Source organism: Actinia tenebrosa, unplaced genomic scaffold, assembly GCF_029948245.1.
Source record: "Actinia tenebrosa isolate PJP-AT-01 unplaced genomic scaffold, QUT_ActTen_1.0 PGA_scaffold10__47_contigs__length_13832649, whole genome shotgun sequence".
NCBI lineage: Eukaryota > Metazoa > Cnidaria > Anthozoa > Actiniaria > Actiniidae > Actinia > Actinia tenebrosa.
Window position 1 is genome coordinate 11228358 of NW_028292570.1, and position 18066 is coordinate 11246423.

The 18066-nt window shown below is 45.8% G+C and overlaps 2 protein-coding genes across 3 annotated transcripts; both read right to left on the reverse strand.

The window, feature by feature from the left end:
* Positions 1-8272: 8272 nt before the first annotated feature.
* LOC116306949 (uncharacterized) lies at positions 8273-11757 on the reverse strand. Of its 2 annotated transcripts, none has more exons than XR_016119103.1 (3): positions 11361-11757; positions 9352-9478; positions 8273-8700 (listed from the first exon to the last, which is right to left on the reverse strand). XR_016119103.1 is itself a non-coding variant. In XM_031717089.2 (3 exons), exons 1-2 carry the CDS (start codon positions 11590-11592, stop codon positions 9379-9381), a joined length of 339 nt encoding a protein of 112 aa, XP_031572949.2. In that variant the 5' UTR covers positions 11593-11740; the 3' UTR covers positions 8273-8700; positions 9352-9378. The 2 variants fall into 2 exon arrangements, 1 of the variants encoding a protein (XP_031572949.2); XM_031717089.2 differs by having other exon boundaries at positions 11354-11740.
* A 1109-nt stretch (positions 11758-12866) lies between these two features.
* Positions 12867-17433, reverse strand: LOC116306959 (uncharacterized). The gene is made up of 4 exons (XM_031717098.2): positions 17393-17433; positions 16923-17163; positions 15285-15407; positions 12867-13947 (listed from the first exon to the last, which is right to left on the reverse strand). Exons 2-4 carry the CDS (start codon positions 17138-17140, stop codon positions 13569-13571), a joined length of 720 nt encoding a protein of 239 aa, XP_031572958.1. The 5' UTR covers positions 17141-17163; positions 17393-17433; the 3' UTR covers positions 12867-13568.
* Positions 17434-18066: the final 633 nt, after the last annotated feature.

The window sequence follows — 18066 nt, forward strand, 5'->3', positions numbered from 1 at the left end:
AAACTCGATATTCAGTTATTTTTGTCACTCGTCCAAATCAAGCTCAAAGGGTCACGGAGCTATTTTCTTCGTTATTGTATTCAAAATTTTTATATTACAATTCATTCTACAAATTAATACGTATTAATCTCCGGGCATTATTAATTTATAAGCTCGCTACGTATCTATAAAAGCTTTAAGCACTTGATTAATATATCTTTCAAGTTTTCACATTCTTCACTTCTTTTTCTTGCCGCCCATAATACAGCTTGGACTGCCTGTGGTTAGATTGGGGGAAAAAACAAAGAAAAACCTTTCCTCTCGGGATTTGGTACAAAGACTCTAAAAAAAATCGAAATCCTTCTCCAGTGATTATCAAGCCATTTTTACCCCACCTTTCCCCCAAACGATTCCTCGTCGTCAAGCACTTCCGTTTCCGGCACACGGCCGTACCGACAGGTTGCACTTTTGTATACAAACACTAGAATCCCTGTTTATAACATTATAAATAAATAACTTTTTTCCAGTACTTACACGATTTTTTCCCCTTGGAATCGTAAAAAAGGTAAGCAATTCAGGCTAATACCAATTGTAAAGATAAAATAAGTATAGGACTACATGCTGTCCAATTTGGAAATAATTGAATGAAAAAATTCCGAGGACTGACAAAATTGGAAGAGGCCGATAAGTCGAGTCTAATTTAGAGGAATTTTTTGAATTCAATTACTTCCAAATTGGACAGACATGTAGTCCTATTGCAGATTAATTATATCATCTCAAACTATACAAGACTGATTCCATAAGTCATAGTTTTCCCTCGAAAGAATGCGAATGGAAACGATCCAAATTAATCTTTAATTTGGGCAGGAAAGAGAATTTGAAAATAATACAATTGTTGCCTATATGGGATTATAGAGTGATGATACAATCAAAACATATAACGTACTGATATTATAAATATAACTTAGCGGACAAAGTGAGTTAAGGTTAAAAATATTTAGTGTACAACCGTTCGGATAGCAAGGTCTTACACAGGTCTTTGTGTCGTATTGCTGGCTTTCACTCAGCTGATAAAAGTCTTTGAATCTCATTATCTGCTCCACACGGTGGTCAAACACTGACCACCATGTGCTGTCAGCCAGAAAGAACCCTATTGAAAACTTGTGATTCAGCTGATGAACATTCCGCACGAGACGAAATTACGCCACTAAGTGCAAACTCAGCAATGTGTGTATAGTTGCTAATTCTTCGTTTGCACGTTACGTCATCGCGGCCATGTTGGTACCATTTAACAAAAGATTTCTCATTAGCATCCATTGTTAACGGTACCACAATGGCCTCCATGTTTATGTCTTTTAACTCTCTTAGGAATGCTTGCAACCCATCAATTCGTTCTCTCCTGTGCTTCGAAGTTTTTCTCCGGGTTTCTCTAATTTTTTACTACCTTCTTAAAAATCACTCTAATTTCCAAATCAATATATCTTAATAAAGCTTTCGGCGTCTAGTTGGAGCCTGGCTCTGCGGTGATTGTTCACGTCGTCATAGGACGACTTCCAAAGCTTATAGATTTTCAGAGTTTAAAAATCTTTTTTATAAATAACTGCTATGAATGTCGCGTTCTGATTGGTTTGGAGCGCGTGCTTTATGAGAGCACATTGCACGCGCGCGCACTTTCCATTGCGTCATTCCCTATTATTGTAATTTGTATTTTATAAAAGAAATAAAAAACTTGCTTGTGATGTGCTGTGTGCTGTCATAAAGCACTTGGGGATTAGCAGAACACTCGAGAAGTGTCGAGAAGCCCTCCGCTACGCGTCGTGCTTCTCCTAACACTTCTCTCGTGTTCTGACAACCCCCGCGTTCCTTATGACAGCACACAGCAAGCGCGCGCGTTTTCTATTTCTTCATTATTGCTTTTGAGCTCACGGTATTAGCTGATATTTAGCGACAGAAGCAGTCTAGACTGATCCCATAAGTCGTAGTTTTCGCTCCTTTGTTGGCTTGTGGCCGCTCAGAATCGACAAAAGAGCGAAAACGCCCACTTCTGGATTAATATGGGATATCATCCCTAATATTGTTTTCGAGTTGTCTATCTAAATGTCTAAATTTTTTTTCGGTGGACAACCGTTACTGACATTGACTTGTATATGACATCTGAAAAGGATATCAAATTCGTATACAGTCACTATCGCCTTGCGAACCCCCGATTTACAGACCGCCTGCTATTGCAGACACATGGAAAAGACACGCGCGCACACAAACACTGACTAAAAAAGACAAAATCAAACTCACTCCTATTTGGGACGTCGCTATTACGGACCCTAAGTGATGGTCCCAAGGTGTCCGCTGTAACGGTGTGGACTATATAGCATGTGCATGTATATGGAACTTTTTCTTAATCTTGTATTAATTTCTAAATGCAAAAAATATAATATTATCGTTTGTCGTCGATATATGTTTCGTCAGCTGAAGACCTGACAGATGCGACCTTGCCTGCTGATTTGATATACGTCACGTGTTACTTGGGGGTCCAAGCTGTGATTGCCGAGGCAACTTGTGGTACAGTGGTGTGTGTGATACGGATACCCCAATCATTAGCAAGCAAAAGCGACTTCGGGTCACGATTTCTCTGATAGACCACAACGGAAACTTCACGGTTTGATTTTGGCCAATCCTGTTTGATGGCGTGCAAAGACCAATGCACTGAAGAATGGGAGGGCTTGCAAGTCGTTTTGAAATAAGGCCATCGCAAAGCAAATGAAGACTGCGCTAGCGGATGTTCTGTGAATGGGGGGGTTGTATTAAAAAGCACCCAAGAACGACCGGAACGGACTAGCTTTGACCACACATGTGAATTGTCGGCCCCAAACTAAAGTTATTTCCGGGGGGAGGGGCGGCGCAGACCCCAGGGTGATGGAAGGTGACCACACCCCTTTAACGCTTCACAAATAGTAAAACGAAAATTGGCCTTAATAAAAAAAAAATAAACATCTGATCCGCATAAACTTTAATCGGTGACTTAAAGTTCTTCAAACATAAGTTTCCGTCAATAAAAGGGGAACCTTCTAGAAGAGTATGGGATGCGATCAAGGCTAACATAGGACACAAAAGAAATCACGCTGGTAACTTTATGGGAATTTCTTTTGTGTTTTAAGGTTGGTCCTCGCCACTCATGATACTTTAAGAAGGCTTCTTTGGCTTTGAGACGCCATTTTTTTTTCTTTCACCATGTCCCGCCCCTTTATGGGTTTCTGTGGTAATTGACGCCATGGTATCTAGCGTATAGCAAGGGTATAGGTTAATAGATCCTCTTCGGATCTGACTTAATGTTTTCCCATGTTCAGACCACATGTCATTCCCTAGAGTATCATATTCTTTAACGGGTCCGCAATGAGAAGACGACAGAAAAGGGATAAACTCAAACCAAAGGACTTGATTCTCAAGACCACATGTCATGATCACTAGAGTATCATATCTGTCTTTAACGGTGCACATGAGGAGAAGAAGACACATGCATATGGATACAGCTCCAACGAAAGAATCTTATTCTCAAGACCATGTGTCATTTCCCTAGAGTATCATTTCTTTATTTACGTTGCAAATAAGAAGACACATGAATCATGAATATGGATACAGTTCAAACGAAGAATCTTATTCTCAAGGGAATGACAAATGGGAAAACATTACGTCAGAGCGGAAGAGGTCTAGTTAGACCTGCCTAAGGTCTACGAGTTAATAGCCCATGGGGCCTTCGGAGAAAGAGGTAGGAGGGAAATGGTAGACAAACCAGTGATTAACCAGAATGTACTGAAAAAGTGAGTAGAAATAACGTCACTGCAAACTGAAAGGTCATGAGAGCCTGTGAAAATAGACGCTTTATTCGTGGGGTGTGTGACCAATGTGTTCCAATTCAGCGTGACAAACCTCTGGGGGATTCATTTTCTTTTGTTTTTACTCTTCGAAAATTCAGGAGTATCCAAAGGAATACGAAAGGAATATGATATTATCCCGACGGGTTTGCAAAACAATAGCGTTCATTCACCCAGAGGTGTGTCTTGTTCAATAGTCATTCCGAGAATGCTTCGCGTTGTCCCGCACAAAAGGTGCATACGCGGGACGTCCTAAATATAATTATTCTTACCGCCTGTCACGAATGATGATCATTTAGGCACCCATAGCCTCATTCTGAAACCTTTGTTGCTTGACAATAAGCGAAGTTATCTCGTAAAGTGTGCTGTGTGGGGAAAACATGTCACACAGAATTGCCTGAGCATTGCGATAATAAAGACAACAAACGCATAAATGTGTCCACTGTTATCAATCTCTACTGAACAAAGTTTTTTTCCTTATTTTGTGGCCCTGGGAATCCATAATTTCAAGAAAAATGGACACCCAGTTTTGGCAAATTTCGGACTCTCGGTGGCTAACATTTTCTCAGATAGTAGCTTGTGTCACTAATTAGATCATGTAATTACATTTTTATAGGGTGTGGGGTTGGAGGTAGAGGGGACGGGGGGGGGGGGGGGGGGGGGGCGGGAGGGGAGCAGAGATATGTGTGGGGCCTGGGTGGGGGCGAGCGGGAGGAGGCGCGGGGGACGCGGGGTGGCGGGGGGGGGGGTGGGGGGGGGGGTTGGTGGGGCTGGTGTGGTCTGGGGGGGGAGCGGGTTGGGGGGATGTCTGGAGGGCGGTGCGGGGGGGGGGAGGGGGGATGGGCGGGGGCGCGGAGCCGGGAGGTCGGGGGGTGAGGGGAGGGTCTGCGCGGGGGGGGGGGCGGGGAGGGGGGCCGGGGGGCTGGCTGGGGTGGGGGCGCTCGGGCGTGGGAGGCTCGGGGGTCGTGGCGGGCGGGAGCGAGGGGGATTCGGGCGGAGTAGCGGGAAGGCCGGCGGATGCGCGCGGGGCCCAGGGAGGGGTCCGGGGGGGGGGCCGGGGGCAGTTGGCAGGGGGGGCGGGGGGGGTGGGGGGGGGGGGGGGGTGGGGGGGGGGTGGTAGGGGGGGCGTGGAGGGGGCGTGCGGGCGAGGGGTAGTCGCGAGGAGAGGGGGCGGTGGTCGGAGCGGGCAGTGCGCGATGGGCCCTGGGGCATGGCGGTGCCTTGGGCGGACGTGCTGGGGTGAAGCGGGGGGCTGGGGAAGTGGGGCCGGGAGGGGGGGGCGGCCGGGGGGGGTGTGGGGGGGGTGGGCTCGGAGGGGGGGGGGGGGGGCGGGGTGGAGTTCGGGGGACGGTGACGGTGGGGTGGGGGGGTAGTGGTAGGGCGCTGGGTGGCCCGCTGTGGCTGTGGGGTGCGTTGGGGGGGGGAGGGTGGGGGTGTGGAGGGGGTTGGGGGGCGGGGGTGGAGGGGGGCGGGTCTTCGGGGGGAGGGGGAGGGGGAGGTAAGGGGGGGGGGGGGCGGCGATGCGGGGGGCGTGGGATGGGGGGGGCTGGGGGGCGGCGTGGGGGGGAGGGGTTGGGGGGCTGGGTGGTTGCGGTGCGGGGGGGGGGGGGGGTGGTGGGGGGGGTGGGGGCGGGTGTGCGGGGGGCCCGGACGGTGGCATCCTGTGGGTGGGGCTTTGGGTTGGGGATTTGGGGATGGGGGTATTGTTGGGGGGGGGGTGGGGGGGGGGGGGGGGGGAGGGGGGGGGGGGGGGGGGGGGGGGGGGCGTGGGGTGGGGGTCGGGGAGGGGGGAGGCGGGGAGGGTGGGCGACGGGCGGGCGTGGGGGGTTGGTGCGGAGGGGGGGGGGGCTGGGGTGGGTGAGCTGACGGTGCGGGTGGCCCGGGGAGTGTTTAGTAACGGGGGCTGGACGCGGGGCGGGGCCTGGCTGGGGCGGGGCGTGGGGGCGACGGGGGGGGGCGGGGGCGAGCTGGTTATGGTGGGGTGGGGTGTGCAGAGGGGAGCGTAGGTCCGGAGTGGAGTTAGGTGGTGGTGGGGGGGGGCGTGGGAGAGGGGGAGGGGGGGTTGAGGGGGGGGCGCGGGGGGGGGGGATGGGAGGGTGGGGCTTGGCGGGCCCGGGGGTGGATAGGGTGGGGGTGGGTGAGAGGGGGCTGGGGTGGGGGGGGCTGTTGGTCTGTGGCCGGGGGGGGGTGGTGGAGGGAGCGGGGTGGGGGTGGGCTGGCGAGGGGGGTGGCCAGGCGGCGGCGGAGCGTGGGGGGGGCGGGGGGGCGTTGATGGGGGGGCAGTGGGTGGCCAGGGGGCGGGAGGTGGGGGGGGGTGGGGTGGGCGGGCGGGTGGGGGCGGGGGGGGGGACGGGGGGGGGAAGGCGCGGTTGGGGGGTCGGCGGTGTCGGCGCTGTCCGGTCACAGGCGAGTGGAGAGCGCTGACCGGAGTGCGGGGGGGCGGGGAGGGGGGGGTGGCGGGGCCAGGCCCTGGCTAATCGCGCGAAGATCGGTCTGATCGAGCGCGGTCATGGGGGAGCTGCCGTTGGGGGGGGGGGGCCGGAGGGCGGCGGGGGGGTGGGGCGGTGCGTTGTGTTGCGGCGCGTGTGAGAGGATGTGGGGTGGGGGGAGTAGGTGGGGGGGGGGGAGGGGGGGGGCGGTGGTAGGGCCGCGGCGGAGCGGGGCGGGGGGGCGCGGTGGTGGGTCGTGGGCGCGGGGGGGGCTGGCGTTGTGAGGGGCGGGGGTGGGGGGGGGGTGGGAGGGCAGGGGGTGTGGTGGTGCCGCGGGGGGGTCGTTGAGTCGGTGGAGGGGGGGGTGGGGGCGGGGGTAGGGTGGTGCGGCGGTGGGGGGCGCCAGAAAGGGTGGTGGGTGGGAGGGGGCAGGGGGGGGGGGCGCGCGATCGGGAGGGGCGGGATCGGGCTGATGGAGGATGTGATCGGGGGGGGGGGAGGGGCGGGTGGTGAGGGGGCGGCGGGGGAGTGGGTAGTGGCGGGGGGGCGGGGTGCGGGCGGGGGGGGCGTGGGTCAGTGGGGGAGGTGGGTTGAGGGGGGGGGGGGTGTGGGTGGGGGTGGTTGGGAGCGGGGGAGGGGGGTGGGTGGGGGGGTCGGGGGGGGGGGGGGGGGGGATTGGCATTAGTTGCGGTTGTGGCGGAGTGCGGGGTGCTTTGTGGGGATTGTTACACGTTGTTGTTGCGGGGTGGGGGGGGGTGTGGTGTGGTGTGGTGGGTAGGGTGGGTGTGAGGGGTGTTGTTGGTGGTGTCTTGTAGGGGGGGTGTGGGGTTGGGGGGGGGGGTGAGGTTTAGTTTGGGGGGCGTTCCGTTATGGGGAGTTGGGGAGGATGCTGGTTCGGGGGGGTTCGGGGGGGGGGGGGGGTGGGGGGTTGGGTGGTGGGGGGGGGGGGAGGGTTAGTAGGTTGGGGGGGGAGTCTGGGGTGTGGCATGTCGTTTGGAGGGGCAGCGGGGCTGGTGGGGGGATCGGTGAGGTGGGGTGTTGGGGGGTGGAGGTTTAGGGGCGGGCGGGTGGGGGAGGTGGGGGGTTGGGCGGTGTGGGGGGTTGGTTGGGAGGAGGGGGGTGTGGAGGGGGGGAGGGTGTAGGGTGAGGGAAGGTGTGGGGGCGGGATGAGGGGGTAGAGGGTGGCGGCTGTGTGGAGGTGAAGATGGGGGGGGGGAGGTGGGGGGAGGGGTGGGCGGGTGTGTTTGCGCGGTTGTCGCTTAGGGAGGGGGGGGGGGAGGAGGGAATGGGGGGGGAGGTGGGGCGGCGTGGCGTCGTTGAGGGGTCGGAGGTGGTGGGGTGGGGGGCGGTTCCTGGGGGGGAGTGGGGGGGGGGGGGTGGGGGGGGGGGGTGGGTGGGGGTGGGCGTTGTGGGGGGGGGGGGTGGTGGGGGGGGGTGGGTGGGTGGGGGGGGGGGGGGGGGGGGGGGGGTGGGGGGGGGGGGGGGGGGGGGGGGGGGGGGGGGGGGGGGGGGGGGGTGGGGGGGGGGGGTGGGGGGGGGGGGGGGGGGGGGGTGGGTGGTGGGGTGGTGGGGTGGGGGGTGGGGGGGGGGGGTGGGGGGTGGGGTGGGGGGGGGTGGGGGGGTGGGGGGGTGGGTGGGGGGGTGGGGAGGGGCGATGGGTGTGTGTTGGGTTGGTGTTGTGGTTGTGTGTGTGGGGGTTGTGGGGTGGTTTGTTTGGTGTGTGGTTGGGGGGGGTTTTTTGTTGGTCCGTTGGGTGTTGGGGTTTTGGGGTTGGGGGGTGGGGGGGGGTGGGTGGGCGTTGGGGTGCGGTGTTTGTGGGTTTGGGGGTGGGTGGTGGGGGGGAGGGGTGGGGAGGGGGGGGTTGTGGGTGGGGGTGGGTGTGGGGTGTGTCCTGTGGGTGGTGAGGGGTGGGTGGTGGGGTGGGTGGGGTGGGTTGGGGTGGAGGGTGTTGGTGGTTTAAATTATACGAGTCTCAGTCCATATGGAAAAAGCTAATCCAATCAATAAGACTTTTTCTTTGGCCAAAAATCCCGCTTCGAGTATCTTTGAATCAGTAGAGAGTTTTAGATTAGAGAGTTTTAGATTGACTTTTTTTCACCCCCGCAAACGGCAACGTGACCACGTTTTCATAGTTTTCGTGTATTTTACTTACCTTTTACAAACCTTCTCACCAAGCGCAAATACTCTTGTTTTCTACTACTTGGACTTTTTTGCGATTCTTTTTCAGTAATTCAAAAGAATTTTTTACTGGTCAACTGACGTTTCACGTTTGCCGTGAACGTAAATCTAAAACTCTCTAGTCTAGCACTTATCTCTGCTAACTTTTTTCTGTGACCTTTTTACAATTGTCCAAAAATTCTTGGCACACTCCACGAGTCATCTCATCATCGTCGCTTTGTGAGCTATACTCCAAATCACTTGCCCTGTACAAACAAACAATTGCTTGAAATATTTCAGTTTAGCTAGTTACTTTTGTTCTGGTTCAAATGCTGAAAACCACGTCTACTATAAACCTTTTTAGCTTGAATGAAACGTTTTCCCATTTCAGACCACGTGTCATCCCTAGAGTATCATATCTTTCTTTAACGGTTGCACATGAGAAGACACATGAATATGGCTACAACTCAAACAAAGAATCTTATTCTCAAGACCACGTGTCATCCCTAGAGTATCATTTCTTTGTTTAACAGTTGCACATGAGAAGACACATGAATATGGCTACAACTCAAACAAAGAATCTTATTCTCAAGACCACGTGTCATTCCCTAGAGTATCATTTCTTTATTTAGCGGATGCGCATAAGAAGACACATGAATATGGATACAGCTCAAACAAAGAATCTTATTCTCAAGAGAATGACACGAGGTTTGAAATGGAAAAAAACATTACAACCCAAGCAGAACTTTGGAATGCATCTCAATCTGGGGGACAAAACAATAGGTTCCAATTCTCAGGAGATTGAAATTCTTTTGTTTTGTCCCCCAGATTCGAGCAGCTTTGACGTCACATATGCCAGGGATTTACTATCAGCAAAATTCCTCATTGAAAATAAAATCGAAATGTTGATATCTTACTCGTTTTCCATTTGCAATGGCTTGGCGTCATCTAAAGGGGAAGTTCTCTTTTTTTCTCATTTTTCTTTCTAGTTCTTCGTTTGGTTCTTTTCCAACATATTCATCTCGGTAAAACCAGCCAACATTCCTGCAAGAAAATCAAAAAGAAAATTTATTATGCGGCTGGCATGGACTTGTGTGGGAAGCGAATCTGGCTTTGTTGAGGGGGGGGGGGGGGGGGTTCTCCCCAGAATTAATTTTTTTTTTGGCAAATTCATTTTATATTTTAGACGTTCCGAGGTCGAGTTGGCATTACCAACGAATTGCATTATAGGACATATTTTAGGTTCCCCCTTAAACACTAAAATGCACTGCAAATCCAACTCTAGTCTTTCACGCAACCTCGAAATAGTTAACAGGCAGTGCCGGTGCCCTAATGCGTGCCTTGCTGCGAACGTGATGCTTTCTAGAATTTTGATTGGAGAATTTTTTTCTCGCGCAATATCATTGGTCTGGCATGCAGTGCCGTGACATTGGCGCGAAAATGTCCGTGTCATGTTCATTGCCGTGTTTCGGGCATTTGATTTGATGGAGAGCAAAATTTTGTGTTATGTGATTGGGCTGGCGCATATTGCTACGTCACGTGACATTGGTGCGACAATGTCCTTGTCATGTTCGTGCCGTGTTTCGGGCACTTGTTTGGATAGATATTTTTGTGCCATGTGATTGTTCTGGCGTAGTTGCTGTGTCACGACCGCGTTTGTGCCGTGAGCTTTTCACAGTCATTGAAAACTGCTCTTTCTATAAGATGTACACAAGAAACAAAACAAAAACAAACAAACAAAAGAAATATGAAGACGTTTTAAGGAGCTCCTAAGTCCCTGTACGTGGTCTGAAAAGAAAGTTGACCTGGTGGAAGTATTTGCTGTAACGGGCTTTTCATTCTTGAAATTCTTTGAGCTCTCATTGGTCAACGTTTGACAAGCTCGGCTCCTAAATCAAGTAGCGTTTTTATTCAAAGTGCTACTTTGACGAAAATCGCTCAAACTTGGATTCAGCTGAAACTTCCTAAGAATACTCTTTAAAGGTCCAATAAATCACTGTATGAAGTGTTTTCTCGATATTCAGGACGAAAGTATGATATCTTTACGATTATTTTTTGGAGTCTGTTACGTCATACACTCAACATCAAACATTGCTACATATATTTTTTTTCTTCAAGTTTGAGCGATTTCATCAGAGTAGCACTTTAATATATACACCTAATTGCAAGAGCGTTGTCATAGAAAAATAAAGATAAAAAATAGGAATTAATTAGAAATAATTTTTAATATTTTGATTCTAAAGCTTTCTACAATAAGGAAATATCAAATATATGTCAATAAGGAAATATCAAAAATGTCAGTCAGTCTATAGAGTACAAACACTATAAGTGTGTAACATAAATACCACTAAATACTGCTAAATTATGCTCATCCTATTGTTTTCTATTGTTTAATCAGCACTATTTACTACTAAATACTGCAAAGTGTTGCACATTTTTAGTGTTTGTACTCTACCTTCAAAACAGTGAAATACTAACTCTTGTCTAGCTCAAAAGATAATAAATTCCTATATTTCATTGGTTATTTTTTTATTTCTTTATTCCTATATGACAACTTTCCTTCAAGTAGGTGTACATTTATTTTGTTTTTTTGCATCTATGTTTACTATATTAATTCATTAAGCCTTTAAATATTGTTTAGCTAAGTTTTCCGTGTTGTTTAGAGCTATCTATTTATCTTAAAAATCCAACGCAATTAGCGCTCTTAGAGTACTGCTTTCAATAACGGTTAAAAAAAAGAGGATATTGGTCGATGTTTAACGTTTATTTCAAAGCTTTATTCAATTAAATTATTGCGTTGATTGTAATCGTTAAATGAATTTTTTTTAAATTGTCGTGAAACTAATATAAACATTAATTGTAATTTACAGATTCATTTGAGAAGTTACAGAATATTTTGAGCTAGATAAAAAGACTCACTTTTTACCGTTAGCGAATACATATGTTCCAATTCCTTCCTTGCGTCCTTTTCTCCACTCTCCATCATAAATATCACCATTATTGAAATAATAAACCCCTTTTCCATGTCTTCTACCATCTTTGTAGCTTCCTTGATATCGTTCAAGATGTACATAGTCGTCTTCGTCAACTTTCAGTTTGTTTGGTTTGTTTTTCGAAGACCTTGTGCTTCTTCTAGCAAATGTCTTAAAAAAGCTCATCACGCACCTTAGTAGAATCTTCGTATCGTATCTTTACAGTCGCTTTGAACAATTCAAACAAAAATCCGCTTTCACATATATACAGTAATAGCGCTATCGAATTTACAGGCCAAAGAAATATTTTTAAATCGACAATAGGGTCAGTTCCCCGGCCAAGCGAGACGAAAATGTCAATAACTCCTTATATGGAATTGCTAATGTCTTGTTATGTAAGCAGAGGAGGACCAGTGTCTTTGCCGGCTTTTTATTATCTTCTTTGGTTTCAACCGGTTTGTGTGCATCTTTTTTTGTGATTATACTACTGCTACTTATAATAATGATAATACTAACCTACTTTACTACTTTGATAAAGAAATGTTCCGGACTAATTTAGCAAAATAGAGGCTTTGCACCATCACGTGATGGCAGCCATGACAAGACGCACAACATTGAAGCCTTTTTACCCAGGGAAACTGAATTTTTCTCGTGTAACTCAAATTAGGGACCAGCCATTATTTAAGTCCGAGGGGGGAGGGGGGAGGGGGTTGAAAAAGAAATTGTTTTTGATGGGTCGAGTATCCCTAAAACTTTGAGAGTGAAAGCCCAAAAAGGTACCGACTGATTAGGTTTCATCCCGGAGGGGGGTACTCCGCCAAATTTGGGTAGGGGTGTTCCGCTGGGATTCTGAAAGGGGTATCCTGTTTATGACAAAAAAAACCAAATTTGTAGACCCTGTTCATGACAAAAGATATAATTAATTGCACTGAGTTCCCGTTTTAATTATCATGTCATTTAATTATCGTTTTTTTACGACCATAATAACCAGTTTCGGTCAATACGAAAGTAGAATATGACAGTAAACTCAGGAAGAACTTGGAACTTGAGTGAAATTGCATACCCTGTTTATGACAAGAAGCTTGAAAAACCATACCATGTTTATCGGATCATCCCCGTAAAGTCCATATATGGGAGTACACCCCCCCCCCCCCCCCGGGGGATTTGATTGATGGCAGCGAAAACCTATTTCAGCTTGTAGATTGCAGACACAGAGCTCGCATGATTATGAAAATTGCAGTAAACAAATGACTGAAAAACAAGAGAGCACAGATGCTAAAACATAAACAGCCAGGCGTTGCTCAGAACCACACTGGGAGCCCAGACATTAGTAATAACACAGGAAACCCAAGACCTTGATTAGTCAAATCCAGGGCAAGCAGGGCAAGCAGGACAAGTACACATGCTTTGGGGCAAAAAGCAAACAGATGCTCTCCTTATAAAAGAAAATACATAGAAAATTTACAATTTTCAGTCAAACTTTTTTATTATTGTAGCAATATTTTTTTACAATTATTAAGTCATTTAGTTTGCATATGTGTGCAATGGTAATGGAATTTATCCCCGTGGATAGTGGGGTAGGGAAGAGTTAACTTTTTTCCCAAACCCACCTCCTGTTGTTCCCTAGAATATCATTTCCGGCTTTGTTTAATGGTCGAGAAGACACATGAATATGAATACAACTGGAACAGATAATTTAATTTGGGAATGACCTCTGGTATGATATGTTTATTGGAAAAACAATTCCGATGAAGAAAGTGTAATACTTTACGAATGACATGTGGTTTAACATGTGAAAAAAAATTTTGACAAAGAAAGAGATAATACTCAAGGGAAGGAACCGTGGGATGAAACATGCACCAGTAAACAAACCTGATTTTTTCGCCTATTCATTGCAAAATAGCAGTTTGTGATGTCAATATCAAATTGAGCCTTTTCATGTGACGTCACAGCAGTCATGTTGGTGTACCAAAACAATATACATACATTTTCCATTCTCTAGGAATTGAACTCTATTTTTATGCAAAAGCTGTGCAGAAAGTTTCTATTGTTTGGTACACCATGGCTGACTTGTCACGTGAGTGAAAACGCTCCATAGGGCAAATGTTTCCTCCACAACCGCATAGCATCATAAACGGCACACGACAATTCAGAATGCCAATTCAGTGCAGATTATACCGAGCCTTTATGGCTTCTCTCTGTCGTTTACTATTTCTTCTTTCAAGCATTTCTTCCTGTTTGGTGAGTAACCTAGGATCTTTCATTTGTGATTTTGAACTTCCGTCATGACAGGATTTGCTTCGTTTTAAGCCCCATTTTGCCCGTACTGAGTCACGCAGACCTCTAGAATCTTGTATCATTTCTTCAGGGTCCTTTTTATCGGGAATATTATATTTGGCTCGAAAGTATTGTTGTCTTCGCATGCTTTGTGCTCGACGAATATCTAGGTTTGTGTCGTCCTTTAATTTGGGTACATTGTTATCTTCATCTTCACTGTCTGTGTTGTGTGTAGTGGGACATGTGGGGTTCTGTACAGAAGACCTGAAAATCAAGAAAAACAAGTTGTCAGATGTCATTTCCGATCAAAACAATCCTGGTCAAGGCTCAGTGGAAATGAAAGAATAATCATAATTACATTATTGTTTCCTTGGAGCAAGGAGCTAAGCAGGGGCGGTGGAAGCTAAAAATCTTTGGGGGGCACTGCAAAAATCTTTGGGGGGGGGGGCACTGAAGATTATATTTTTACGCTGTGTGAAAATGACAATGTTTTGTTTGATTGCAGACACATGCGCTGTAAAACAATGACTAAGAACCAATATTTTGAGGGGGCCAGGCCTCCCCAAAAAATTTGGTGGGGGGGGCACATTTCCCCCCAGGCCCCCCGGTTCTGCCGCCCCTGCTAAGATATGTTCTGTGCTTGACCACTCAACTTTAATATTACAGGGTTTTACATGACATTATTTCCTGTCTTATATACAGGAGAGCAAAAAACCTATGCTCCTAGGTTATGACCTATCCCTTCTCTACTAAACGATGATTGACTGCATGTCTTGACTACACTCATGCATACTGATAATTAATTTGCAATTAGTCTTGAAGCCCTTGGGCTGTTGTGACTCAACACTCATAGGTAAGAGTACCATACAGGGGCAGATCCGGGATATTTTCTGGAGGGGGGGGGGGGGGGGGGGGAGAGGGGAAGGGTGGGAGGTCAAATAAATAGATGCAAACAAGTTTTGACATTCAAGTTATATCTATGGTAATGTTTAAAATTTTCAAAGCCGGCTCTTTTGGCTACTAGAAGGATATATAACTTATAGCCCAGTAGTAACTCATTCAATCAGAATGCAGCATTGACAATATAGTACACTATAGTTGGATTTGACTAATGTATGATATCAATAGTACATACAGCTTTATTATAGTACTTGCAAAAAGGTTGTCAAAGAGAAATTGAAAAATAAACTGTTAAGTTTTCCCAGTGTAAAGCTAAATATGAAATATTAGAAAGTTTTAATATTGTTATTTATATCAACTGATTTATTTTAGGTTACAACACCAAAAATTTATAATATTTCAAGAACTTTACACTGGGAAATTTTAGTGTAACGTAAACCATGAATTCTAGCACTGTCTGGCATTTCTCTTAGTATGATCTAGCTGGTTGGGTCACTCGAGTTTGACGTCAATGATAATTTATTCCTATTGGTAAATTTACTAATTTACCTAATTACTACAGGTTTATATTTCAATTTCTCTATGACAACCTTTTTGCAAGTAGGTGTACACATACTGTTCTGCTGACCCACACTGTGATTCAGCCTAGCCACAAAGTGGTGGAATAAACGATTATTATTGTTATTGTTATTATCACTTACTCAACATTGTTTGGTAATGGTTCAGCATCACTATACGACATCCTCTTTTTTCTCATTTTTCTTTTCAGTTTTTCATTTGGTTCATTTCCCACATATTCATCTCTATAAAACCAGCCAACATTCCTTCAAGAAATGAAAAAATATTATTTAGGTAATGTAAATTTAATTAGCATTGTCTGAAATTTAATAGTGGGGGGGGGGGGGGGGGGTGCTTCCTGCTTTGAGTTCTTGATCCGCTCATCCAAACTCAGCTAGGGCACAGCTAGCTCACAGATTGAACGAAACAACCTCTGGGTTGATCTAAGTGACAGTATAACTATATCTTGAAAAATCAATTGAATTGGCTTGTGCAACTTTACCAACAATTAACCAATTTTTAAATAAGACCACCCAGATAAATTTTCATACAAATTAGCCAATCATGATTAAGTATTTTTTAAATACAATAGAATCTATACAAATTTTCACATTTTCCTCTTCATACGTGTGTCAGCATGCAATGATCAGGAGAGAACAACAAGCAGCTTAAAATCCAGAATTCACTAATTCATCTGTTATGCAGCGGTTAAAAATGTGATTTGTAAATTTGATTTCATATGTGTTTGGGTAGCCTTAGTAGATGTAGACTCACTATAAAGTAAATCTGTAAATCATTCATTTTATAAAAGTGACAAAAAACTCAAAGTGTTCACAGTACAGTTGAGTATCCTCACTGTGAAATAAAGTAAACTTCTTATATTCTAAATTAAAATTTACGACAAGAAATTTTCCTTGAGAATACTGTAGTCAGGATTGATGCTTTTCTAGTTTTGCCCAGTGAAGGGATCTGCATGCTAACGCATGCATAATTCAACCCTTATAATATTTGATTTTAATTATTCAACCAAGAAGGAATTTTTTCCCCCTCTTTTGTCACTCCTGAAGGCTGTGTCAATACTTGTCAAAGCCATTATTTTCCAACTTGAGATTCATTGGGAGTGTAAATAAGTAAATCCTATACTTAGGATTAAAAATTTGTCTCAAATTTGCTTGACCAGTAAATAGTCTCTTGAAACTTATTTCACCTTCTTGAAAATTTATTCAATTATCATCCTCCAGTTAAACATTAAAGCTAATAACGATTTAAAGTATATATTTGAATCTTATGTCTGACATTGCATAATTTAGGAAACTCAGTCAAAAATATTTCATTTGCAAAATGGGATTTAAATTGATTGAAACAATAATTTTGATAAAATATAAAGTTTGTGATCAAGTTTTCTTAATCGCTATAAATGACTATTCCTTCGGAAATAAAATTGTTCTTGACTTTGTAAATAAAAGGAAGCTTTTGCTTGAAGTTGAATTGGTTAAAACATTTCAAACCCTCAGTATTTTGTCTCTATACAGAATTGATGCGCATATAAAGAATCTATGGGACGTATTTCTTTATTGATTGGCGCAAATATAATCTTTTAAATACGTTAATACAGCCATCTTATGACAATTAATTTTATGCTTGCATAACGACTCAAAGTCCATATATATATATTCTTGTTGCCATTCAAGTTATAATCGACTTAAGAGCTAAATATTTACGTGTTAAATTTCAACGATAAGTATGCTATCGATGTAAATCTAAAATCTAAGAAGACTCACTTTTTTCCATTAGCGAATACATAAGTTCCTCGTCCTTCCTTGCGTCCTTTTCTCCACTCTCCATCATAAATATCACCATTATCGTAGTAATAAACTCCTAGTCCATGTCTTCTACCATCTTTGGAATTTCCATGGTATCGTTCGACGTCCTCGAAGCCTTCATCAATTTCGTTTTCTCTAAGCTTGGCTGGCTCTCCTTTCGAATTATTAGTTCCCATCGCGAGCGACGCTTCAACGAGCTCTAAAGAAAACGTATACAATTTTATTTCCGGGTGATACGATAATACAAATCAATTTGGGGGATTTTTTCCAAAATTGCTTATCGATGGAATATTTCTGACTTTCGAAATCTAAATACGGATAGCTAGGTAGCCTCGCCAATTGAGTTAATTATTAAAAACCTGATTTATCGGTAATTTATGGATTATATTATTGATATAAAAGTAATGATATATGGAGAAAAAACGTACCTCAATGCTGCAATTATGACAATTATTGTGTTTGCTCGACCCGGTGTTTTGAAAGGGTTCGTTTTAGTTGTGTTTTAATTTCTTTTGTCATTAAAGGTGTATTGATTCAAAAGGTCACGTCAACGATAGTTAATTCTGGGAGGCGGTCCTAAGGTTAATGAGAATAAATAATTACATAAATACAGAGCCGCAACATAGATTATCATTTATCATGATCATATGCGCAACAGGAAGGGATTGAATATAGTTCAGGGGGAGGGAGCTAAAAGGTATGCGCTAGGAGGTTCGTTCTTTCGTTCGTTCGTAATCTGTAAGGGAACTCTTTTATTTTCAAGAAAATACCTACGATCTTCGTGGTAGAGAGAAGTGCTTAAAGTTACCGAAACTCAGCACTGAGTTTTTTTAAAAAGAGCTCTCTCTTATGACGGTGCAAAAGTGTTGAACTCGTTACCCCAAAGTGTCAGACTGTCCAATAATTTAAAATCTTTTAAGAGGAATCTTTCGTCTGTTGGTCCTTAACACTTTAATTATTATAATATTTTTGGGGGGTAGATGATAATTTTTTTCATAATCTGTCTATTTATTCTTAACGTTATTATCAATTTTTGATATATATTACCTATCAACTCGGTTTTCATGAAAACCAATTTGTACATTGATGAAATTTCCCGAGA

Excerpts from the sequence above, each read along its gene's own strand:
- LOC116306949 (XM_031717089.2), bottom strand. The coding sequence starts at position 11,592 with ATGAGCTTTTTTAAGACATTTGCTAGAAGAAGCACAAGGTCTTCGAAA. Across the intron at positions 9,479-11,353 it reads GTATTCGCTAACGGTAAAAA|GAATGTTGGCTGGTTTTACC; the intron begins GTGAGTCTTTTT and ends ATTTTCTTGCAG.
- LOC116306959 (XM_031717098.2), bottom strand. The coding sequence starts at position 17,140 with ATGGGAACTAATAATTCGAAAGGAGAGCCAGCCAAGCTTAGAGAAAAC. Across the intron at positions 15,408-16,922 it reads GTATTCGCTAATGGAAAAAA|GAATGTTGGCTGGTTTTATA; the intron begins GTGAGTCTTCTT and ends CATTTCTTGAAG. Across the intron at positions 13,948-15,284 it reads CCATTACCAAACAATGTTGA|GTCTTCTGTACAGAACCCCA; the intron begins GTAAGTGATAAT and ends CTTGATTTTCAG.